The following is a 25,823-nucleotide window of genomic DNA, read 5'->3' on the forward strand; positions in this document are numbered from 1 at the left end:
TAGTGGAAAGAAAATTTGATGAGGCTCTCAGCTTTGAACAAAATCCCCTTATGGTACCCTAGCACCATCTTTACCCAGTCAGGCTAACTCCAGAAACTTGTGGTTTGCAGTATAAAATCTGTCTACCTTTAGCCAGGCACAGGTAGCCCGCCATAGGAAGGAAAGTAACAACACATTTAGTTAAGTACACCAATCCAATATGTGTGTTTCGGAAATGTAACTTTAACTTCAGGAGTAGTTTTTACAAATAAAGCTTCAATTAGAATTATTTTTCTTAAAAAACAGACTGCTCTCTCCTAAATGCCCAAGTCTAAAGAAAAGTCCACAGCACCCCAGAATTACAAAATCACCCCTGAGAGGACATCTACAAAATATCACCAAGAACAAAGATCTCAGACTAATGTTGCAAGTTTCATTTCTCAAACTTTGTAATATAAGGCCAGTCATCTCTCAGAGCTGCCATCTTGACTTTTTGGATTTCTTTGGGGGATTATTTAATGAAAAACATGCTATGATTTGCCTTAAGCTGAAGTCCTATTCTAGACAGTCTGCTTAAAGGTTATCATTTAATTTCCTTTTGGTAAATTAAAACTAATGAAGTGTGGCCACATAGGAGCAGATGGAGACATTCTGGGCATATACGCTTTGCCTCTGTGCTTCTAAGACTCGTCTTGCTTGGGTTGACACCCATTTGTTTTGAGGGAGACGAAACAGACTTGGCACAGATATGAAAATACTTGGAGCAGTGTTTTTACATAAACCTGATTTTGCCTCAGATGAACCAAAGACTTTTGAAATTCTGCTTCCTATAGAAGAACAGCTGGATAAAGGCATTTGACTGGTAGCTCTTAGCATTAAGGAAACTTATCTACTTGCTACACTGCACTCATCCATTTGGGGCAGTGGTGCACCCAGTAATCTGTGATCTCAAGGAGCTTCAACGTCTTAACGGGAACTTTGCATTTTCTTCTTAATCTTTAAAGACACAGCATTGGCATTTAACCTCAGGACTAGCCTGTGCTTTCAGGATATTTGAATTGTGCCTGAGTTTAGAGGCTGTGCATTGAGCATCTACCAAGTTATGTAAAAGGCAAGACACCCTTCCCTCTGGGCTGGTGGCAAATTTCAGAGTAATTCTTGAGGACGAATGCCCTAAAATAGGACACAGCAGTAGCAGGGCTTCCTTAAGTGCCATGCTGGGTCAGTGCTCCTTGGCGCTCGTCTTCCTAGCAGCATGTACAGTGCAGGGAGCAAAGTCAGAAGTAATTGTGTCCCGTGGGGTTCGCTGCTGCAGCACACTGACGCCTAACATGGGATCAAGTAGCCCAAGGAGGGGTGGGTGCAAGGCCCAGACAGGGGCTGCTTGCAGCCTCCCCTGCCCCATACATGCCGGAGGACTACCACATGGTCAGCCCTCACCCTTGAGTCTGAGAACCAGGAGAGAAGCCAGCCTCACCTGGCAGTTTCAGAATGCATAAAAGAGTCATTTTAGGCTTACATTCTATAGATCTGTTTGCTCTCCGGCAAAGATGGAGAGTCCTTATTCCTGGGGCACTACTATGCATATTTGAAAATAAAGGGTGAAATCTTTGCATCTTTAGTTCTTCAAAGAATTGTCTCTGAAAAGTAACTACTTTAAACCAATGACTATAAATGCAAGTCTACCCAAATAAACTTTAAGACTCTCTCTATAAAAAAAAGCACATACATTACTTCCTTTAAAAAAAAAAATAACATGCCCAACTATTTATAAAATTCAATTCATTAAAAACAAAAGTTGTTCCCTTTGGGCTCAAGGGGTTAAAGATCACAGGGGAACAGACCACAACTGCAGCTCGGGTACCATCCCTGGCCAGGGATATTCTACGTGCAGAGGTTGAGGCAAAAAAAAAAAAAGTTAATAAAAAGGAGGAAACGATATACCTTAACGCTAAAAATGATTGGTCTGTCCAGAAGACAGCGGTCTTTCTAGAAATGAGCGCCACATGTAGGATATTCTTTTCTAATACCTGCAGGGTGACTTTCCATTCATTTGGCTACTTTCATGTATTCATTCAATATTTACTGAATAATCTCTTTATGACAGACTCTGGGAGTACAAACTCCTCACCATCCCGACTCGCCTTTTTTTTTAAATCCACCCGAACGTGACAGAGCTTTCAGTTCCATAACCAAAAGCTCTTCAGTGAAGTTTTTCCCACCTCTCCCAGCCAAACAGAATGCTTCTGTACCTCTAGGTTTAATTTTAAAAATACTGGGTTTTTACAGACCCCCCCCCCCCACAGTAAGTGGAACAAAATGTGTGAGAAAGACGGCAATATCTTACGTGGGAGACTTCTCCAAGGTCACTTACTCTTCACAGAGGTGGGTTTGGGCCCAGCCATCCCAACGGCCTTTCCATCCTTGAGCATTCTCAGCATCTCAGCAACCAAACATGATCCAAAGTTAGAGATGTGGACAGACTACTCACATCGCTTACCTTGTGCTAGGAGGGGCCTGAGGACTTATTAACAACCTACACGCCTTCAGGGCGGCCGAGACTCTTCTACAGAACACAGCCAAACCGGCTGCAGCCATTTTTTTTTCGTATCGGTAAGGAAACCGCATTTCCGCCAACAATGGCGTCACTTCCTGTGTCTCACGCGGACTGATAACGAGCACTGAAATTGGCTTTGCCCTCAGTCAACATGGCCGTTTTCCGGCTTCGCCCTTGTTAGGAAATTGACACTCTCGGCTCCCGTTACTCCTCCCCGCCCTTCTCTCGCCCATAGTAACCATGGCGGCAATGAGTTTGTTGCAGCGGGCTTCAGTCACTGCTGTGGCCACTCTGTCCCGCAGCCGCCTTGGCACACGGTTTGGATTCGGGGGTTTCCTCACCCATGGCTTTCCTAAGACTGGCGGTGAGTGCTGGCTTTGGGAGAAAGCGCGGTCAGGGAATGCGGCAGGAGAGACAGAGGACTTTTCCCGGGTCACCTTGGTGGAATCCGGAGGGAGCGGGGAGAAATTGAGGACTTGCGGCTTGAGAGAAGGAGCATGGGCTGTGTGAGGAGACTGAGAATTTCCTGAATTAGATCGATCATGTCAAAGTTATTAATTAGAATTTGTGAGACACTTTGTCATTCACCTGATCTGTTGGTGCTAATTTGAGGATGAAGCTGCGGTTAGAAAGGCACAGGGCTGAGACCCATGTTTCTCAGGCACCAGATTCTTTATATGTTCCACCTGGGCTAGATTTCAGTCTCACAAGGTGGGAAATCACGTTGCTGAGGAGCCCACCCATGCTAAGTAATAATATATAGACAGGTGACGAGGCTCTGGGCTAACTCATCTGGTAGGCACAGTACCTTCATGATGATATTTTTAGGTGTCTACGAAAATGTTTTAACTTAAGTTTATTTTAAAATCAGAAAGAAAAGGACCAGAATGTTAATGCATTATGTGATGATGAATCCAGCCTGGATCGTAATGGTTTTATAGAATGTAATCATAAAATAATTATTTTTAATATCTTAGGAAGGGACCCATAAGGAAAAAGTTCCTAGGTCTTAGAAAAGTCATTGCCTTCTTGCGGGGGGATGGGGTTATTTAGATCCTCTTGGACACTGTGAGTTGAATTCTAGGAGAATGAATAATCATAGCGGGGAAACATCAAATACTTTGTATTCAGTATATTTTATTTCCTCTTGGATTCTATAAAGGGAGTATATAATATTACCCCCACTTTACAGATGAGAAAACTGTGACTCAATTTTTATAAAAACAGTGTACTCCTGGAGTTCCCGTGGTGGCTTAGTGGTTAACGAATCCGACCAGGAACCATGAGGTTGCTGGTTCCCTCCCTGGCCTTGCTCAGTGGGTTGAGGATCCGGCGTTGCTATGAGCTGTGGTGTAGGTTGCAGATGCCCCTCGGATCCCGTGTTGCTGTGGCTCTGGCATAGGCCGGTGGCTATGGCTCCGGTTTGACCCCTAGCCTGGGAACCTCCACATGCTGCAGGAGCAGCCCAAGAAATGGCAAAAAGACCAAAAAAAAAAAAAGTGTATTCCTGTATTAAATTGAATAATCAGCTAACATTTATTGAGCACTTATGTGCTGGACACCACTCTAAGATATTAAAGGTATTCATTTAATTCCTCTTGAAAAAAAAATACATTGTAAGCATTCAATACGTAGTTATAGAGGAGGTGAAATTTAAAGCCAAAAAATTCTTATCATGCCTAATTGAAGATAAACTGAGGTAAAATTTCACCCCTAGATCCTCTTTATATATACACTACTCCCCTTTCTTGGAGTTTTGGAATGATCCTTGCAGGTAATTTGCACCTTTCCACTGGGAGCAGGATCCGGAAAGGATTTGATTGTTATGCTGAATGTTATTGTGTTTCAGCTGTGTACCTGTTTTCAAAGGTATTTTATGTGTGAAGCCTACTCTGCCACTGTGGAATGAAAGGTTGTAATCTGCTTTATATTATCATTTATGTCTGCCCCTATGAGAATGTAAGATCCATCAGAGTGGAAAACCTTGTCTGGTTTTGTTTCCCCTGGAGATAGACTGCCTACGTTCCAATTCTGGCTCTGAAGTTTAGTAGCTGTGTGAGCTTGGGTCATCACAACCTGGAAGCTAGTGGAAGGCACTTAATTGCCCTGAACTTGCATATCTTCATGTGTGAAAAACAAGATTTTATTACAAGCATGCTTATATTCTGTTGACTTGATGGGGAAATTAATCTCCTTTGTGTTGACAAGTGTTTATAATCCTAAAATGTGTTTCTGCCTAATTTTGCATCTTTCTAGAAATGCTGTTTTGAAGTGAACTTGTTTCTTACCATAAGAACTGTTTTTTGTTTTTAAAAAGGGTGATAATTTTAACTTACCTCAACGGTAGTGGTGAAAAGTGTGTGCGAAAAGTCTATAGCACCTTCTGCAGAGCCCTGTGGCCACACCTTTCTTAAACATCTAGTATTGTCATGGTATCAGTCATAGTGAAATACTTTCTTAGAAAATGAGCAGATAAAAGTAAATTATTTATTAAATGTCAGACATCAAGGAATTCTGGAAATGAGCTTAAGTTCTCTCAGATGCAGAGAATTTATGTTGAAGACTGACATGCACATATTATGGCTTAAAAATTGAAGAGTATTAAAATGATTTTATAAACAAAGTAGTGTGGACTTAATTGAGAAATGGGGAATGGGGCATGTTAATTGGATTCTGGGGTAGTCTTAAAAGGTGAAGTTGGCGGAAAAGTAAAGGATGTGTTTTCTGGAGTTCCTGTTTTGGCTGAGTTAAGGACCCGACGTTGTCTTGGTGAGGATGCAGATTTAATCCCTGGCCTTGCTCAGTGGGTTAAGGATTGAGCGTTGCCACAAGCTGCAGTGTAGGTTGCAGATTCGGCTCAGATCTGGTGTGGCTGTGGCTGTGGCATAGGCCTCAGCTGCAGCTCCAATTAGACCCCTAGCCTGGGAACTTCCAAATGCTGTAGGTGTGGCCATAAAAAGAAAAAACAAAGATGTGTTTTCTGATATATCTGAATATGGGGATCTTGGGATAGATAGGTATTGAGAGAGAAGTCTAAAAAGAGGGAAGTTACGACCAAATTAGGGGAAAGACTAAATACCAAGCTAAAGTATCTTAATGATTTTGTAGGCAGCCAAGAGTGTTTCAGCAGAAAAGCAACATCAGTAGTATGCTTGTGGATACTGAATTGCTTATCAGAGATGGTGAGGTGCAGAGGGCAAGGAAAGAAATAGAAAGTTTGAATTTTAGAATCAGAAGTCCCCGACAATTGACAAATGAGACATAGGAAAGTGACTAGATTTTTAGCCTGGGTAATCGAGTTGGCAGTGCCATGAACTGGGAATAATCTGAGAATGAGGGAAAGAAAATGACCACCTCTTGGTGGAGACATACAAAAAATCTTGTATTGTCTTATTTGATCCTCACATGTGCCACAGTTTCCAAAACATAACTTTCTTGAGGTTATTTGCATTAAAAAGAATTGATCATTGAAGAATCTTAGTTCCACATAATTACTGAACACCTAATTGAGAAATTCCAGGCTTTAGAGAGTCATGGAAAATGCCTATTTTTGTGACAAAAAGATCTAAGTTCCAGAAATCCTGGCAGCCACCCAGTTGTAAGCAATGTTCACCCTAATATTTCTGGATTGTAAGCAGATGGCCCTACTCCAACAATAAATCATGAAGGCTCAGAATATTTGAAAAAAAGTTAGTGTTATGAAATAAGCTTTAGAACATTTATAACAGTTATCTAGCAAATTTAACTACCTGAGTAATTGTTGTTTAACAATAGGATAGTGATATGTAAAGAAAGTTTACATTACTGTTTAATATTGCTAGACTGCTGCCAGCCCAAACTTTCTTCCATAGTTTGTTACAATTTCCATATCTGTTAATAGTGTCGTTTGTAATCGACTGTCCTTAAACCCCACATAGAGTTTAATTCTTATGTGTTTCTGTGTGTGTGTGTGTGTGTGTCTGCCTGATTGAAAGGGAATTTGAGATTATAGACTGCAGTGGCTGGGTTCACTGCAGAGGTGCAGAGTTCACTCCCTAACCCAACTCAGTAGCTTAAAGGATCTGCTGTTGCTGCAGCTGTGGTTCAGATTGCAGCTGTGGCTTGGATTCAATCCCTGGCCTGGGAACTTACATATGCTGTGAGTGTGGCCATAAGATTAAAAATAAATAAATAAATAAATTCAACAGTATTTATGGAACTCCTACCATATAGCAGACACTAAAGGCATTGGAGGAACAGTGCTGAGTAAAAAAAAAGTCACCCTGACCTGATGACTTTAACAAAATAATTTGGCTTAGTGCTTATTGTTCTAAAGGAAATAACCAAATGATATTAAGGAGAAGAGGTGGGCGACCAGCTTTGGGTAGGATGGTCAGAGAAGACTTCTTTGAGGAGGTGACATTTGATCTTAGCCCTAAAGGATGGGGTGAGCAGGAAGCTGTTCAAAAGAGCCTGAAGGAAAAACTTCCAGGCAAAGGAGAAAGTAAGTGGAAAAACCTGAAAGCAGGAAAAAGTTCTTGGTGTCAGAAAGAAATCTTTGAGATGGATGAGTAGAAAAGGGATGTCTTTTTACTCTAAGAGAGGCCATCTATTTAGATTCTTTGAGGGAAAGGACCCGAGAAATCTTCTGGGCCAATCCTTATAGTATGTTAATCCTTGTTACAGCCTATTACTGATACTTGAATAACTCCTTAAAGGGAATTGAGGCAGTCCATTTTATTTTCAACTACTTAAATTGTTAGAAATTTCTTCCCATACTAAGCTAAAAAAAATTCTCTTCTGCCTATTGATCCTGGTTCTTCCTTTCAGGTCAACACAGAATAGTGTAAGCCCTTGTCATTGGACAGCCTTCAGCTATTTAAAGACACTTACCTGGTCTCTATCCTGATTTGTTTTTTCTCAGCCTGTCAGCCTCAGTTCTTTCTGTTTCTGTAGGTCAGTTTCCAGGTTGTTGGCCATCCTGGTGGCTTAACTTGAGATGTGCTCCAGATTGTCCCTCTAAATCAGTGTGCTATGGGATGGACACACTTCTGCAGGGCGTATTAAGAGGTGAAGGCAGGGGCTCCTGTTTTGACCCTGTATTTCTGGTACATCAGATTAAGATTGGATTACCTTTGGGATTTTTTGGTAACCACGTGACACCAATGACTTTTTTTTTTCCAATGACTTTTCTTAAGTTTGTGAGCAACTAAACTTCTGGAGGGCCTTTCCACTTATACATAATCCTTTCAGATTCAGCTTTTTGTAAATATGTAGGAAGACTTTGAGAGGGAATCCAGTTCATCAGTAAGTAGTCACTGATGATAGCAGTAGCTCTGTATCTTCAGGAGCGCCGTCTCCACCTCATCCAGGCTATTCATAGAAATCTTGAGAGAGCACTTTGGCGGGTTACTGCATTAAGTAACTGACATCTTTTGAGTATAAGCAATCAACCAACTATGTGTTACAGATTTCATCTAACTAGCTATTTCTGTCGGCTTACAATGTGCTTCCTCATATCCCTAACTCCACCATCCTGTCTAAAGAAGAACTGTACTTCTGAGCCTGTGCTTTTCTGACACAGCATCCTGTTTCTTTCTTTCTTGTCCTTATAGATTTGTAGTTATGTTATCTATTTTTTTTTTCCTCCCAGCACGATCTATATGCCTCTTATACTGTAGGCCTAGTGTAAGAGCTGTGCATAATAGACACTTAAGTATTTATTGAATTAAAGAGTGGTTTGTACTGTTATCCAGCCCATTTTTTTTAAAAAAATCTAATCCAGGAAAATTATTATATCTTTCAAATAATTTGCTGAAATATATATTTACCTTGTCAAATTCTCTTGTTATTTTAGAAGCCTTAGTAGTATGATTTATACTTAGTAAATTCATACCAGCCTCTATCCTTCTGTGAATTAACCTCCTAAATTCATTGCAAGCTATTTCTGTTATTATCAAAATTAAAAAGACTGTTTCTGCCTTTAAGACATTTATGTTTCAGTGGGGGCAGTGAAAGCCAGTATGTACATCAGTAGAATTTATTGCTGTTCAAAGGCAGACAAGCTCTCATCTGGTTGGGAAGTATGTTGGCTTCTGGAGGATAAGATGTCATCTGGACCTAAAGAATAAATTTCAGAAGAGGGGAGGGCTATTGGAGTAAATTGAAATAATTATTTAGATATTTCTTCAACACTGAGTAAAAATAAGGAGAGCTATAGTTTAGAACAGTACATCAGTCTCTTTTTGAAGATATCCTATCTGCCCTGCCTTTAGTACTCAAATAAAGAAGCATGCGTTTTTAAAAAATATTTATCATATGTATCTGTTTTTGGCAGAGCAGGGATGCTTTATCTTAATTCCTAGTAAACATTTATGCATGTACATTTTCTTATAATCTGATTTTTATCTCAAAATTGAACTACATCATTTAGACCTTATAAATAACAGGGTAATTTAATATGTCTAGCTCCCGTGCGACACAGTGGAGACCATGGGAAAAGGCTGTTTATCATCAAGCCTTCTGGATTCTATGACAGGCGGTTTTTGAAATTAATGGTAAGTTGAAATTTTTTTTGAGTTTTTTATTTTTTAGTTACTTTTTGTGCATAATTTTTTTTCATTTTTTCAAGTTTTTATTGACATACAATTGATTTACAAGGTTTTTCTAATTTCTGCTATACAACACAATGATTCATTTATACAAATATACACATCCATTCTCTTTGAGATTGCTTTCCTACATAGATGATCACAAAATGTTGGGTAGAGTTCTCTGTGCTGTACAGCAGGTGCCCGCTGGCCAGTCATTTCATATACCTTAGTGTGCATGTGTCAATCTCAAACCACTAGTCCATCTCTCCCACCCACTTGTGAGTTGAAATTTTTGTTGAATTAAACTCTTTACATACCAATAGGAATTTTTTCCTATTTAGAAAACATTTTTCATTTCATAACAGATTTCATTTTATAAAATTATATTCCTTTTCTCAAAAAATACTGAGATTGTATGGTAAGATCTGATTTGTTATTGAATTTATTTTTAAATTAGTGAAACTTTCCTTTTTCAAAAAAAAATTCATACTTATTAGAGGTAAAAATTGAACTATTCCTTTCTTCTCATGGGGTTTTGAAATATCATCTGTGTTCCCTGAAAAAAAAAGTATTCATTGGGGATTATTAGTCATATTACTAAAATATTCTTTAAATTACTGAAGAACTCTTTGAAGGACTTCTTTAAACAAGTAACTCCATTATTTGGGGATATGATTTTTTATTTCTTTGTTGTTTAAGAACCTTGATTTCAGAGAGTGAAGCAGGGTATTGATCATATGTTTGTATCTCAGGACTCTAAGGAAAAGTAGAGACTTAGATGGTGGAAGATTGTCTGGACTCTTTGCTGCTGGTCCTCAGGCTGTTGCCCAGCATCTGAGCACTGGCTCCCCTCTAGAACCCCTCTTGCCTGCCCATTGTGCTTAATGCCCTTCTTCCTCCCCATGGTTGAGACCCCATTTTTCCTTTGACAACCAACTCAAACTTTAGAAATCAGCGTAATGTTATTATGCTTTAATTTGTAATATAGAAATTTCTTTCATTACATTGTTTTAACCAAAAAATGAAAAATCATTTAAATATATATTGTATTACACTTGTATAATTAGTCTTGCCTTTTTTCCATTAATGATGCTAACTATAAACATCTAAAAGCTGGAGGAAAAGAAGATTACAGAAATAAATAATTTGATATCACATCTCCAATTTGACAAGTTTATTTTATAAGAACTATAAGTAAATCACATAATGAGGACAGTTTGAGAGTGGGGAAAGAGAGGTAGAAAATGTTTATGTGAAAACTTTTTTTTTTTCAATCTTAACAGAGATTCTATATTTTGTTGACTGGAATTCCAGTAGCAGTTGGCATAACTCTGGTGAATGTATTCATTGGTAAGTATCTCCCCCACCAACTAAATTGATAAATTTTTAAAACCTGTGTACATTAATATAAAAAAGAAATTATGGATATTATAAGGACAAGTTCTTTAAATAATAAACATAAGCATGGGAATTTATCTTAAAGTAACCAAATCTTTTTTTTTTTTTTTTGTCTATTTAGGTCTGTACCCCCAGCATATGGAAGTTCCCAGGCTAGGCGTCGAATCGGAGCTGTAGCCTCCAGCTTACACCACAACCACAACAACACCAGATCTGAGCTGTGTCTGTGACCTACACCACAGCTCATGGCAATGCTGGATCTTTAACCCACTGAGCAAGGCAAGGAATTGAACCTGCGTCCTCATGGTACTAGTTGGGTTCATTAACCACTGAGCCATGATAGGAACTCCCCTTTAAAATAACCAGATCTTGGTCAGTTGTGTTCAGTGTGTTTTGTTTTTAAATAAATTTATAATGTGCTCAGTGGCTTTTTATTTTAATCGTTTTTTCCCCCCCAAAACCCTTTAAGGTCACTGACCCTCTAGGCCATATAAAAGACCTTTTCTTCTTTCTCCTTCTCATTTCTCAAAACAAGCTTTGACAAGTCTGAATAAGGAAAATAGAGAGGTGGAAGAGAAGGTGAGGGATGGACGAGTTTTTTTTAATCCATCCTGGAACATATAAAATGATAATATTCCAAAAAAGAATGGATTTGTGAATGACAGTAAATATTAGATTTTCCTGAGAAAGTTCTGTGCTTCTAGCTTCTTGAATCCTAAAATGTTTTCTAGGAGGTTTAGGGAAACTCAGAAGGAATAATGTGTCTTTTATTGTATCTTGTTACACTATGAAAACAAAACGGGAACTCTCATATAATGCCTATGTATAATGCCTTACACATGGAAGACAGCTAAAAACTATCTAATGAATGAATTAATTTTCCACCAGATTGAAATGAATTTAAAATATTAGATATCTTCATTGGTACAAAACAAAAGATTTCTTTAAAATCCCAGAAAGTTGGCTTCTTACTTAAATAGTGAAGAATTAATGTTATAAATTTCTGATACTAAAGTTGAACATCATTGTTTTCTCTTATTAGGTGAAGCTGAGTTGGCAGATATTCCAGAAGGCTATGTCCCAGAACACTGGGAATATTTCAAGGTTGGTGTAGGTCACTAAAATTTATTTCAGTGTACTGGTCAATGTACTAGTTAATGTCTTAATTTAGCAATTGTGATACAGATCTGTATTCAATTTTTGACATGATGTAAATGATATATTTGTGCTCACTTTTCACAGGAAACTTCTTTTGGTAACATTCTGCATTGTATTATTGCCTTAAGCTTTATGGTTTTTTTAAAGACTGATTCTACACTATATTCTCAACCTAGCAGAATAACAAGCAGAATTTATCCTACGTTCAACACCAGAGGAAAGATTGTATCAATACTAATGCAAGCTTTTATTTATTGAGCATCTGTAGCACTCTGTAGCAGGCACTATGATAAGTGTTTTGCACATATTATCTCATTCCATTAAGGGTACTATTATTATTTCAACTTTAGAGATGAAGAAGCTGAAGCTTAAAAGATGTTAAGTAACCTGTCCAAGGGATAGGACCAGTATGTGAAAGCAGGCAGTCTTGACTCCAGAACCAGTGCAGAACCTGTAGTATTAATTAGTCATTTTATCATACTGTCTACTTAAACCCCAAATTAATTCTGTTATTTGTCTTTATAAGTGTTTTAGTGAGATGACCTTAATTATAGTGTATCTTAATCATGTTTTATTATCTGAATGAATTATATTTAAGAAAAGAAATACCATATTATTAAGTCTTAAGGTAAACCATACAATTGGTTTATCACTGACTAATGGAAAGAACTCCATTTTTGGATCACCAAATCCTGGATTTGCAGTTGAAGATACTCAGGGCCTAGTGTAATAGGAAAGAGCACAGGTTTTAGAATCAGACAGACCTGGCCTGAGTCCAGATGCTGCAACCTGGTAACTGTATAACCTTGTGGAATTTGCTAATCTATAAATGAGGACAAAGGAAGTATCTACCTAATGAATTAAAATTATTTAAAATGTATATAAAGTGGTTGACACATAGTAAGTGTTACTGATTTACCTGAGATGGTCATTTTAGAAGAATAGTAAACTGGGAAAGCAAAAGTACTTTATAAACACTAATTTTAAACAAATTTTTTTCTGTAGCATCCTATATCAAGATGGATTGCTCGAACTTTCTATGATGGTCCTGAAAAGAATTATGAAAAAACGATGGCCATCCTTCAAATTGAAGCTGAAAAGGCTGACTTACGGTAAAAGAAAAAAGGGGGGTGTGTGTGCAGGGAACAAAGTCCTTTCCTTCAGTTGCAAACCACAAGAAGAAATTTAATAAAACTGTTTCAACACTGTAGGATGCTCTATGTCAAAGGGTGAAGATTGGGGGAGAATTAGCCTGTTTAGAGTAGAGAATGAATTGGTGACTATTAGGAGATAATATCTGTCAGATTAAAAAGAATTCTTTTTTAGGAAGTTCCCATTGTGGCTCAGTAGTAACAAGCCCGACTAGTATCCATGAGCATGAGGGTTTGATCCCTGACCTTGCTCAGTGGGTTAAGGATCTGGCATTGCCCTGAGCTGTGGTGTAGTTCGAAGATGAGGCTCGGATCCCACATTGCTGTGGCTGTGGCATAGGCCAACCAGCTACAGCTCCAATTCGACCCAGAGCCTGGGAACTTCCATATGCTGCAGCTGTGGCCCTAAAAATCAGCTATTTTAAAATGTTCTGACTCTTTAAGTGCAAGGCAGCCCTTCCCTCTCTCTCCCCCTAAAGTTTCTTTTCTTCTACACCCAGTTCATCCTTAGAGGTGACCACTATTTAATGATTTCTTATATATGTTCCTATAAAAATTTTTATGCATTAAAAAATATATTAATACAAATGGAGTCCCGTTATCAACACTGTTCTGTACCTTGTCCTGACCTTGCTCTTAAATATACAGTTATGTCTTGGTATCTGAGAAGGATACCTCCAGCAGATAGCAAAATCCAAGGATGTTCAAGTCCCATATATAAAATGACACAGTATAGGAGTTCCCATGTGATGCAGCAGGTTAAGGATCCAGCATTGTCCCTGCAGTGGCTTGGGTCATTGTTGTGGCTTGGGTTTGGTCCCTGGCCTGGGAACTTCCACATGCTGTGGACATGCTCTCCCCCCTCCCCTGAAATAATTAATTAATTAATTAAATGACACAGTACAGTGGCTTTCTATGTCCGAGGGTTTTGTATCCAAGGATAAGGAGAACCAACTGTATCTTGGTTATCTTTCTGTAATAGCATATACTTCATTCTTTTTAATGGCTACACTGGAGGATGTGCTTAATTTTTTTATTGTTATTATTGGTACTTAGGCTCTTTCCAAGTTATTTGATATACATTGTGCTGCAGTGAATATCCTCATATGTATATTTTTGTATATTTATTCAGTGTAATTGGAATATAATTCCTAGCAGTGACACTAGTAAACAAAATATTCTGTTTTAAATTCTAGGAAGCTATTGTTGAACTCTTCTTTAAAAAGTTGCACTAGTCTTTTCTGTCACCAGTATGTGATAATTCTCTTTCTCCATACCTATCCCAGTAATGGGATTTATCAAACCTAAACATTTTTAAGAGTTCCCGTCATGGCTCAAGGGTTAATGAATCCGACTAGGAACCATGAGGTCGTGGGTTCGATCCCTGGACTTGCTCCGTGGTTTAAGGATCTGGTGTAGCCGTGAGCTGTGGTGTAGGTCACAGACTCGGCTTGGATCTGGCGTTGCTATGGCTCTGGCGTGGGCCGGCAGCTACAGCTCCAATTCAACCCCTAGCCTGGGAACCTCCATATGCCGCAGGAGTGGCCCTAGAAAAGGCAAAAAGACAAAAAAAACAACAAAACAACAACAAAAAAACCTAAACATTTTTGCTGATAAGATAGAAAAATGTTATTTCAATTTTGTATTTTTTGGCAAAATTGAGTATTTTTTCACATATCCATTGATCATATGTATTTCTTTTTCATAAATTGCTCATTTTTCTGCTAATTTGTGCATTAATTAAAATGTTTCCTAGATTGTCAATTTGTCTTCTGACAGTGTAGAATTTTTTTGCAACATAGTGTTTTTATGTTTCAGATAACTAAAATGCAATAGTAGCTAATATGTTTTTGAACACTTACTGTGTACTGATGGTTTAATTACTTTATATGTGTTTACTCCTTGAATTGTCAGGTTTGTCAGTCTTTAGCTTTTGGAATTTTGTGTAATGCATAGGTCTCTGGTAGTAATAAAATAAGTAAGTATACAAGTCCAAAATTATTTGTTTTATTGTTCCTCATATTTCCTTTTGCTAAGGATTGTTTAAATACAATCTTATCTGAAATTTATTTTGGTATTTGGAGTGAGGTTGACATACAATCAAATGTACCCAGTAAGTTCAGTGAGTTTTGACAAAAATATATATCTAACCACCACAATCAAGGTCATTTCGATCACCTAATGAGTCTCTTTCCTGTCCCTTTCAGTCGGTCCCCATCTCCTACTCTTAGCCTCAGGCTACCATTGATCTTTCAGTTCTTCCTGTTTTAAATTTTTTTTTTTTTCTTTAGGGCCACTCTGCGGCATATGGAGGTTCCCAGGCTAGGAGTCCAATCGGAGCTATAGCCGCCGGCCTATACCACAGCCACAGCAATGCCAGATCCAAGCCACATCTGTGACCTACACCACAGCTCACTACAACACTAGATCCTTAACCCACTGAGTGAGGCCAGGGATGGAACCCACAAGCTCGTGTTTCCTAGTAGGGTTCGTTTTTGCTGCGCCACGGCGGGACCTCCCTGTTTTAAATTTTTAAGTTTACAAAAATTACTGTGATACTTAAAGATATTTAAATGATTAAATGAATATATGATTGGCTTGTTTTCTAGATAAGTAATTACATGTGTATGTAGTTACCATCTAGAACTGTCATTAAGCTTGGAATAGCATTATGCCTCATACTTAGTTAACTTTCGACATTTTTGAACTTCAGACATGTACCTTTAAGTTCCAAATAAAACACCAGATCCCAAAATTTCCAAGGAATTTAGAGATCCTAAACAGTTTCAAAACAAAGCGAAAGTGAAAACAAAAAACAGGACACTGACTTTTACCTCTAAAAGATGCCAGTGTGAGCATGGAATGGGAATATCTACAGTTTTAAAAAAATATATATGTTTGAGTATTTGGAAAACTGAAGCTTAAAAGAAAAATATAAAATTAAAAGGGACTATCTTCCATAATTGATTATTACAGAAATAACCATTATTTTGGTCTTCCAGAATTTTTTCTTTTTTTGTCTTAGGGCTGCACCCGTGGCACATGGAGGTTCCCAGAGTAGGGGTTGAATCGAAGTTACAGCTGCTGGCCTATGCTACAGCCACAGTCACAGCAACGTGAGATCCAAGCCGCATCTTCAACCTACACCACAGCTCACAGCAACGCTGGATTCTTAACCTACTGAGTGGGGCCAGGGATCGAACCTGTGTCCTCCTGGATGCTAGTCAGATTCATTTCTGCTGAGCTACGACAGGAACTCCTAGTCTTCCAGAATTTTAATACTTTGCATGTGTGTGTGTGTATATATATAGAAGGTGATTTTTTTCTGTTTTTTAATGAAATGGGAAGATGCTACATGTACTCGTTTTATACCTTGCACTTTTAACCTAACAGTATATCTGTCCTGTCCTTCCATGTTACTGTAGAGGTTTCCCTCTATTTTTTTTTTATTTAAATTTATTATTTTATTATTATAGGTTTGTTATAGTATTTCTCAGTCACAACACATAGATTAATAATTTCTTGAAGTTATTAAAACTGGGGTCATAGGATGAGTTTGTCAAAAGTATTGTAATTCCCTCTATTTTTTTTGACTTAAATTTATTATTTTATTATTATAGGTTTGTTATAGTATTATAGGTTTGTTATAGTATTTCTCAGTCACAACACATAGATTAATAATTTCTTGAAGTTATTAAAACTGGGGTCATAGGATGAGTTTGTCAAAAGTATTGTAATAATGTACACTGAGGATTTATATGATAAAAAAGAATCCAAAATCAACACATCCATAATTTTTTTTTCTTTTTACAGCCTCACCTGCAGCATATGAAAGTTCCATGGCATATAGAAATTCCCTAGCTAGAGATCGAATTGTAACTGCATCTGCCGGCCTGTGCCACAGCAATGCCAGATTTGAGCTGAATCTGCAACCTATGCTGCAGCTTACGGCAACAACAGATCCTTAGCCCACTGAGTGAAGCCAGGAATCAAACCTGCATCCTCATGGATACTGTGTCAAGTTCCTAATCCACAAGCCACAATGGGAACTCCTCCCTCATTCTTTTTAACAAGTACGTAGGGTATTCGTTAAATGGATGAAGCATAATTTACTTAACTAGTGCACTTTGATGAATATTTTCATTACTTGGATTTTGGATAATTACATTCTAAAGAGTACAAAAGAAAAAAGATGATATTTAATCCTAAAAAAAGATAAGTATATTATCTTATATACATTATCACAGATAGGGTTGATAAGCTGGTTAGGGTTAATAAAAACAATTTTACTGCGATATATTTCCAATCATGCGAAAAGTTAGTATGGGAGTTCCCTTTGTGGTGCAGCAGAAATGAACCTGACTAATATCCATGAGGATGCTCAGTGGGTTAAGTATCCAGCATTGCCGTGAGCTGTGGTGTAGGTTGCAGATGCAGCTCAGATTCTGTGTTGCTGTGGCTGTGGTATAGGCTGGCAGCTGCAATTCTGATTCCACCCTTAGCCTGGGAACTTCCATATGCCAGAGGTATGGTCCTAAAAAGCCAAAAAAAAGGTTAGTATGTAGTCTATAAAAATGGAAAGTAAAAGTCTTGATAGAGAGGGACTATTTCAGGAATATATGGTAGTTTGTACAAAGGCTTGGCTGTGGAAGAAGCAAACTATCTTTCTAGAGTAGAAATTACCCGGTTTGGGAAGAAGGATGAGGACAGATAAATAGGTCTTAGAATTAGAGAATGTTTTTCTTTTTTTCTTTTTTTTTTTTTTTTTTTTTTTTTTTGGTTTTTAGAGCCACGCCTGCAGCATATGGAAGTTCCCAAGTGGTTATTCTTTATAGATAGAATTCATTAAATTTATAGTTGGAAATGCGGTCATTACAATGTCACTATTCCACTCATTACAGGTTAAAGGAGCTAGAAGTTCGAAGATTAATGCGTGCAAGAGGCGATGGTCCGTGGTATCAGTATCCAACCATTGATAAGGCACTTATTGATCATTCTCCAAAAACAACTCCTGACAACTAATCTTTTATTTCTCTAAATATAAATATATTCTCTTTCAGGAAAAATAAATTACTAAATGTATTCTGTATTTTTTTCTGTGTGATGAATAAAAGATCCTCTTCATTGCTTCTCAACTTTGGTTTAGATTGAGGCTTTGTGTATGATTTCAGAGTTTTTTCCCCAGCCTTATTGAGGTATAATTGACAAAATTGTAAGATGTTTTAAGTGTACATTATGATGATTTTATATATGTATACATTGTGAAAGGCAGAGCCTTTTGATTTGGGGGTTTATATGTATACATTGTGAAAGGCAGAGCCTTTTGATTTGGGGGTTTGAACTTTCTTTTTTAAGAAAGTTAATAGAGTATATATATACATATATATATATAGAAAGTTCCCTAGTGGCTCAACTGGTTAAGAATCGGGTTGTCACAGCTGTGGCTTGGGTCATTGGTGTAGCCTAAGTTCAATCCCTGGCCCTAGAACTTCTGCATGCTGCAGACGCAGCATGCATAAATAAATAAATAAGTTAAAAATATTTAGGAAAGAAACTTGGAGAAATAGGAATTTGTTAACTCATAAAGATATAGTTTTGAAAGATTAATGTGTTATTTGGTAAATGGAAGTTAGAGAAGTCTAATGTTAAATATCAGGAAATATGGTAGTTTGCATACATGTGAGTATTGTAGACATCTAGATTATTCAGGGGCAACTCAGAATTTTGAATTACACAAATATTGAACCAACACTACAAAACATTAATACCTTAATTTTTCAGTGAACAAATATGAAAGTTTAATGTTTTCATATTTTTTAGCTATAATCATTCTTTTTAAATGTGTATACATGTGTATTTTTCTTAGGTTTAATACCTAAGACTCCTTAGAATCCCTCTTTGTAAATGCTGGAGAAGTTCCACAAGGTAAAATGATTATTGCAAACATGAAATGAGTAAAAGCTAAAGTAAATAGTGGTCATTTATTAAGCACTGTGCTGAATAACTGCATTTTTTTCACATTATTTTGAAAATGACCTTATGAAGTACTATCACTTTCTCCATTTTACAGATGAGAAATTGAGGCTCAGAGATTTTACACACATACACAGTATTTACAAAAATAAGCATTTACCCTTCAACTTCCAACATGACCTTTTAGCTTCAAAAATTCATTATTTTCAGTAAATATCTTTTGAGTGTCCTTGTGTCCTTGACAATTCCGCCAACATCTTTGGGGTGGTTGCATTTTCTTATTTCCCCAGAAGAGGGCTACCTCACCCAGCTACTTCCAGATTTTGTTCTGAGGATTTCCCCATGCAGTGTAATTACCACCTCATAATTCTGCCAAAGTATTTGCAATAAAGACATGCTGTCCCTGAGTCCCTGCAGAAACCAGTTTTATAGGATAGAATAAGGAAAATGGAAGCAGGTAGTTCTTGTCAGTGTTAAGTTGTAAATGATGGTACATCTATATACATTTATATCCAGGCTTTGGGTTTGTTTTTTTCATTCTTGGCCACCTCATGGCATGTGGAGTTTCTGGGACCAGGGATCAGATACCTCCATGGCAGCTGCAGCAACATCCATATCCTTTAACCCACTGCACAGCCAGGATCCAAACTACATCCTGATGTAGCAGAGATGCTGCTCATTGGGTTGTGTCACAGCAGGGACTCCAACATCCAGTATTTTTAGAATTCATTCATTTTTTTGACACTGGTAGGTTTTACTTTATTTTATCCCTTATTATATAGAAAAACTTAGAAAATATGAAAGTGTTTCCAGAAATATTGTTCATCCGCCGCGCATAAAGAAATCTGAAGATTTCCTTATACCTTTTTTATAGCATAGCTGGAATCATATATATATATATATATATATGTATATATATATATATACATATATATATGTAAAGGAGAAGTGGTTTATTATCATTATTATTATTATTATTTGCTTTTTAGGGCCGCACCTGTGACATGGAGGTTCCCAGGCTAGGAGTCAAATTGGAGCTACAGCTCCAGCCTATGCCACAGCCATAGCAATGCCAAATCCGAGCTGTGTCTGCGGCCTGCACCACAGCTCAGGGCAATGCTGGATCCTTAACCCACTGAGCGAGGCCAGGGATCAAACCTGCAACCTCATGGTTCCTAGTCGGGTTCTTTCTGCTGTGCCACGATGGGAACTCCTATTTTTTATTAAAGTATAGTTGATTTACAGTGTCATACAGCAAAGTGATTCAGTGATACATATGCATATATCTATTCTTTTTCAGATTCTTTTCCCGTATAGGTTATTACAGAATACTGAGTTCCCTGTGTATACAGTAGGTCTTTGTTGATTATCTATTTTATATGTAATAGTGTGTATATATTAATCTCACACTCTTAATTTATCCCTACCCCCACCTATGCCTTTGATAACCATAGGTTTGCTTTCAAAATCTGTGAGTCTATTTATGTTTTGTAAATTAGTTCTTTTATATCATTTCTTTTAAGGTTCCACATATAAATGATAATAATATTTGTCTTTATCTGGCTTACTTCAGTTAGTATGATAATCTCTAGGTCCATCCATATTTCTGCAGATGGCATTTTTGGTCTTTTTTATGGCTGAATAATATTCCATCGTCCCATATCTTTGTGCATTCCTCTGTTGATGGGCATTTAGGTTGCTTCCATGTCTTGGATTTTTTTTGCTTTTTTTTAAAGGGCCACACCCATTGCATATGTAAGTTCCCAGGCTAGGGGTCGAATTGGAGCTGTCGCTGCTGGCCTACACCACAGCTCATGGCAACGCTGGATTCCTAACCCTCTGAGCGAGGCCAAGGATCAAACCCACATCCTCACGGAAACTAGTTGGGTTTGTTACCACTGAGCCACAATGGGAACTCCTGTCCTGGCTATTGTTAATACCACTGCAATAAAAGTTGAGGTGCATGTATCTTTTCAGATTATGGTTTTCTCCAGATATGTGCCCAGGAGTAGGCTTGCTGGATCATAATGTACTTCTGTCTTTAGTTTTGTATTTTGGTTTTTTTAATCTTTTTTTTTTATCTTTAGTTTTTTAAGGAATCTTCATACTATTCTTCACAGGGGATGTACCAATTTACATTCCCACCAATAGTGTAAGAGGGTTCCTTTTTCTCCCTAGTGTCTCCAGCATTTACTGTGTTTAGACTTTTAATGATAGTCATTCTGACTGGTGTGAGGTGATACCTCAGTTTTGATTTGCATTTCTCAAATAATTAGTGATGTTGAGCATCTTCTCTTGTGCTTTTTGGCCATTTGCTTTCTTTGGAGAAGTTTCTGTTTAGATCTGCACATTTTTTATTGGGTTAGTCTTTTTTTTTTTTGATATGGAGCTACACGATCTGTTTGTATATTTTGGAGATTAATCCCTTGTTGGTCACTTTGTTTGCAAATATTTTCTCCCATTCTGTGAGTTGTCTTTTCATTTTGTTTATGGTTTCCTTTGCTGTGCAAAAGCTTTTAAGTTTAATTAGATCCGTCTGTTTATTTTTATTTTTATTTTATTTTTTTAGGACCACATCTTCGGCATATGGAAGTTCCCAGGCTAGGAGTTGAATCAGAGCTGCAGCTGCTGGCCTATGCCATGGCCACAGCAGCACCAAATCCAAGCCATGTCTGCAACCTACACCACAGCTCATGGCAACACCAGATCTTTAACCATTGAGGAAGGTCAAGGATTGAACCCGCATCCTTATGAATACCAGTCAGGTTCTTAACCTGCTGGGCCACAATGGGAACTCCTATTTTTATTTTAATTACTCTAGGAGTTAGATTCAAAAAGATACTGCTGTGGAGATCCCGTCATGGCTCAGTGGTTAATGAATCTGACTACGAACCATGAGGTTGCGGGTTCAATCCCTGGCCTTGCTCAGTGGGTTAAGGATCTGGCATTGCTGTGAGCTGTGGTGTGGGTTGCAGACATGGCTCAGATCCCGCGTTGCTGTGGCTCTGGCGTAGGCTGGCAGCAACAGCTCCGATTAGACCCCTAGCCTGGGAACTTCCATATGCCACAGGAGCGGCCCTAGAAAAGGCAAAGAGACCAAAAAAAAAAAAAAAAAAGATACTGTTGTGATTTTTGTCAAAGGGTGTTCTGCCCATTTTCCTCTAATAGTTTTATAGTGTCTGGTCTTACATTTAAGTTTTTAATCCATTTTATTTTATTTATTATTATTATTATTTTTTTGTCTTTTTGCCTTTTCTAGAGCTGCACCTGTGGCATATGCAAGTTCCCAGGCTAGGGGTCTAATCGGAGCTGTGGTCACCAGCCTTCGCCAGAGCCACAGCAATGCAGGATCCGAGCCGCGTCTGCAACCCACACCACAGCTCAGGGCAATTCTGGATCCTTAACCCACTGAGCAATGCCAGGCATCAAACCCGCAACCTTGTGTTTCCTAGTCTGATTCGTTAGCCACTGAGCCACGACAGGAACTCCCATTTTATTTTTGTGAATGGTGTAAGAGAATGTTCTAATCTCATTCTTTTACATATAGCTGTCCAGTTTTCCCAGCACCACTTACTGAAGTGACTGTTTTTTCTCCATTGTGTATTCTTGCCTCCTTTGTCATAGACTAATTGACCATAGATGCATGGGTTTATTTCTGGGCTGTCTATCCTGTTCTATTGATCTGTATTTCTGTTTTTATGCCGGTACCATACTTTTTCTTGATTTTGCTTTTTAGGGCTGTACTCAGAGCATATACTATTTCGATTACTGTAGCTTTGTGGTATAGTCTGAAGTCAAGGAACCTGATTCCTCCAGCTCTTTTCTTTCTAAGGATTACTTGGGCTTGGAGAGGTTTTTTTTTTAAAGTTTGAAAGTGTTTCTTGGGAAATGTTAATAAAACTATATATAAACTATAAAACTAAATAAACTATACACACATATATATATACTATGTATTTTTAATAACAGCTTTTCCATTTCAAATATTTAAGCTAATTATATATTGGTCACTAAGACACTCTGGTCATGATAGTATACATGTTTCCTCCAAAGAGTTTAATCTTTAATACAGACTGTGTACATTAAATCAGAAGTTACATGTGTTGGGGGAAGAACAGAGCTCTGTGGCACCCCAAGCTAGTCTAAGAGTACATGGAATGATTGTAAACTTGTTCCATAGCATCTGGAACACAGTAGGCACTGAGTCAAGATCCATTGAGTGAATGATTCATGGATTTAACACTGCTTTGAGTTATCTTTAAATTATTAAATTATCTTTTCTTCATTTTCTGTGGTTCTAGAAGGCCAAGCATGGTGTTATATAAAGACATGGACTTGAATCGAGTAGATGTCAGATTAAATCCTGAGCTTACCAGTCACTGTGACAGTAATACTGAATACTGTCTATTTGGTATCTGCACATGCCAGACATTACACTAGGAATTTTACATTTAATCTTCTCCCTAGCTCATATTGAGAAAATACCTTTAGTGCTCTTAGCCCTTTCTCTAAAGTGGGGATTATGCTTTTCATCCCATGGTACTGTTGTGAGGATCACTAGGACGATGTATATAAAGTGCCTACTGCACTTGTAAATAACAGGCGATAAATACAGACTTCTCTCTGTGATGGTGCACCCCTTTTTCAAGAAAATTGCTAAATATCCTCTGCTAAACATCCTCTGCTATCTCTGCTTTGGACCTATTGACTTAAAAATATGACCAGTGGGTAATGTTTTTAAAACTACTCCCAGATGATGGAAAAGTTAAATGTACCAAATTATGCAATATAAATTAACCATACCATTCTCATTAGAAACAAATACACTGTGCTGGGGAGATCAGAAGGAGTTAGTGTATTCCTTGGCCTCAGTCTCTTTCCTTCCGTATGTAACTAATTCCAAATTTCAGTCCTCCTCAATTTCAACTGTCTATTTTTACTTCCATGTATGATATCTATATAGCAGTTTCTTTAATTTGACCTTTTTTAATTTTAAAAATCAATTATAAATAGAAAATTTGTCTTTTTTTGTAATTAAAATACAGTCACAGATATGAATATGAATTATATTCTACCTAGATTTTGTTGCCTAAGGTCTGGCTCACTCTTCGTTAAAAAGGGAGAATTTAGGGAGTTCCCTTGTGGCACAGCAGGTTAAGGATCCCAGTGGTCACTGCAATGGCTTGGGTTGGTGCTGTGGTGTGGGTTTGATCCCTGGCCTGGGAGATTCCACATGGCGTGGGTGTGGGGGGAGAAAAGGAGAATTTAAAAAGGAGGTTAATTGTGTCAAAGACATATTAGTACCAAATGGAGACTTTCCTTTATGAAATCAAATAGAAAATTGAAAAAGCAATAACTTGGTTGTGATGTAATAAACAATATCCTCTAGATATATGCCCACATTTTGGACATTTTTTGTATATTGCATTAAGATGGCAATACCAGTGACATTGGAAAGCATGGAAATGAATATCCTCTAATGTATTGATTATAATTAACCTTAATTCACATTTTACTTGTTTTTCAAATCACTTATCATGACTTCAAATCACTTATCTAAAAGCATAAGTCATTTAGCATTGCATATCAGAATTCAACAACAGAGTTTCTTTTTTGGAAGTCATTTGAACAAAACCTACATAGAGCTGTGATCTCTTCTATTTTTATTATTTATTTATTTGGCTATCTCCACGGCACATGGACGTTTCCAGGCCAGGATCGAACCCTGTGCCACAGCAGTGACCCAAGCCATAACACTGGATCCTTAACTGCTAGGCCACCAGGGAACTCTGATCTCTTCTGTTTTTAACCTAAAAATCACATACCTAGGTATTTATCTTAAAGAAATAATCCACAAAAATGAAAAAGCCGTATACATTAAACTCAATCATAATGTCATATATAATAAAAAACATAAGCAATATATACTTAATAGGCAAATGATTTGTTGATTATTAGTATGTCACTTGGTGGAATCTCGTGTAGACATTAAAAATAATTATGGGAGTTCCCATTGTGGCTCAGTAAGTTAAGAATCTGACATACCGTCCATAAGAATGCAGGTTTTATCCCTGGCCTTGCTCAGTTGGTTAAAGATCTGATGTGGCTGCAAGCCACGTTGTAGATCACATATGTGGTTTGGATCCACCATTGCCATGGCTGTGGTGTAGGCCTGCAGCTGAAGCTCCAATTTGACCCCTAGCCTAGGAACTTCCATGTGCCACAAGTGCAGCCATTGAAAAAAAAAAAGAAAGAAAAAGAAAAATAATTATTAAAACTATGTAGTAACAAGGGGAAATACCTATGTTAGTTAAGACAGAGGTAGAGATGCTATTACAGAAACGTGAAATATATCACTAATGAGATGGAAGTTGTCTTTCTCTTTGTAAAATTCTCTGCTGTCATGGTGGTTCTCTGAATTCTCAGGATCTGAGCCTCCTTCTTTCTTGTTGCTCTGCCATTCTTAGCATGCTGCTTGCATTGCATGACTCAAGATGACTCATCTACTTTTTGCTATAATGACTAAATCCCAACAAGTGGAAAGAGGGAAATAGAAGGGGGAGGCATGCTCTATCCATCTGAAACGTAAGACTAGAAATCATACGCCATTTGTGTTTCCATATCAGTAGACAAGACTTAGTCATAAGACCATACCCAGCTTCATGAAATATTTCCAGCTAAAAGTTTTGGACAATGGATATTGAAGAAAAACTAATAGTCTCTGCCAATTTTCTTTAGTGTTAAGTGAAAAGAGCAGGATACAAAAGTAACTAAACAGGAGTTCCCGTTGTGGCGTAGTGGTTAACGAATCCGACTAGGAACCATGAGGTTGCGGGTTTGATCCCTGGCCTCACTCAGTGGGTTAAGGATCCAATGTTGCCGTGAGCTGTGGTGTAGGTTGCAGACGCGGCTCGGATCCTGCGTTGCTGTGGTTCTGGTGCAGGCCGGCAGCTACAGCTCCGATTAGACCCCTAGCCTGGGAACCTCCATATGCCACGAGAGCGGCCCTAGAAACAGCAAAAAGACAAAAAAAAA

General features: G+C 37.8%; 2 protein-coding genes across 4 annotated transcripts in view; one reads left to right on the forward strand and one right to left on the reverse strand.

Moving 5' to 3' along the window:
- MRPL47 (mitochondrial ribosomal protein L47) overlaps positions 1–2,634 on the reverse strand; it is a 29,997-nt gene extending 27,363 nt beyond the window's left edge. The window contains exon 1 of one of the 2 annotated variants that reach the window (XM_047786974.1): positions 2,480–2,634. In XM_047786974.1, the coding sequence (XP_047642930.1) occupies positions 2,480–2,607 (128 nt within the window). In that variant the 5' untranslated portion in view covers positions 2,608–2,634. The other variant, XM_047786983.1, reaches the window with a different exon arrangement.
- A 93-nt stretch (positions 2,635–2,727) lies between these two features.
- NDUFB5 (NADH:ubiquinone oxidoreductase subunit B5) lies at positions 2,728–17,950 on the forward strand. Of its 2 annotated transcripts, XM_047786995.1 has the most exons (6): positions 2,733–2,900; positions 8,984–9,072; positions 10,392–10,458; positions 11,549–11,610; positions 12,670–12,776; positions 17,717–17,950. In XM_047786995.1, the coding sequence occupies exons 1-6, from the start codon at positions 2,777–2,779 to the stop codon at positions 17,835–17,837; spliced, it is 570 nt and encodes a 189-aa protein (XP_047642951.1). In that variant the 5' UTR covers positions 2,733–2,776; the 3' UTR covers positions 17,838–17,950. The 2 variants fall into 2 exon arrangements, with proteins under 2 accessions (XP_047642962.1, XP_047642951.1); XM_047787006.1 differs by lacking the exon at positions 12,670–12,776 and having other exon boundaries at positions 2,728–2,900.
- The last annotated feature ends 7,873 nt before the right edge of the window (positions 17,951–25,823 follow it).

Source organism: Phacochoerus africanus, chromosome 1 (assembly GCF_016906955.1).
Source record: "Phacochoerus africanus isolate WHEZ1 chromosome 1, ROS_Pafr_v1, whole genome shotgun sequence".
Classification (NCBI taxonomy): domain Eukaryota; kingdom Metazoa; phylum Chordata; class Mammalia; order Artiodactyla; family Suidae; genus Phacochoerus; species Phacochoerus africanus.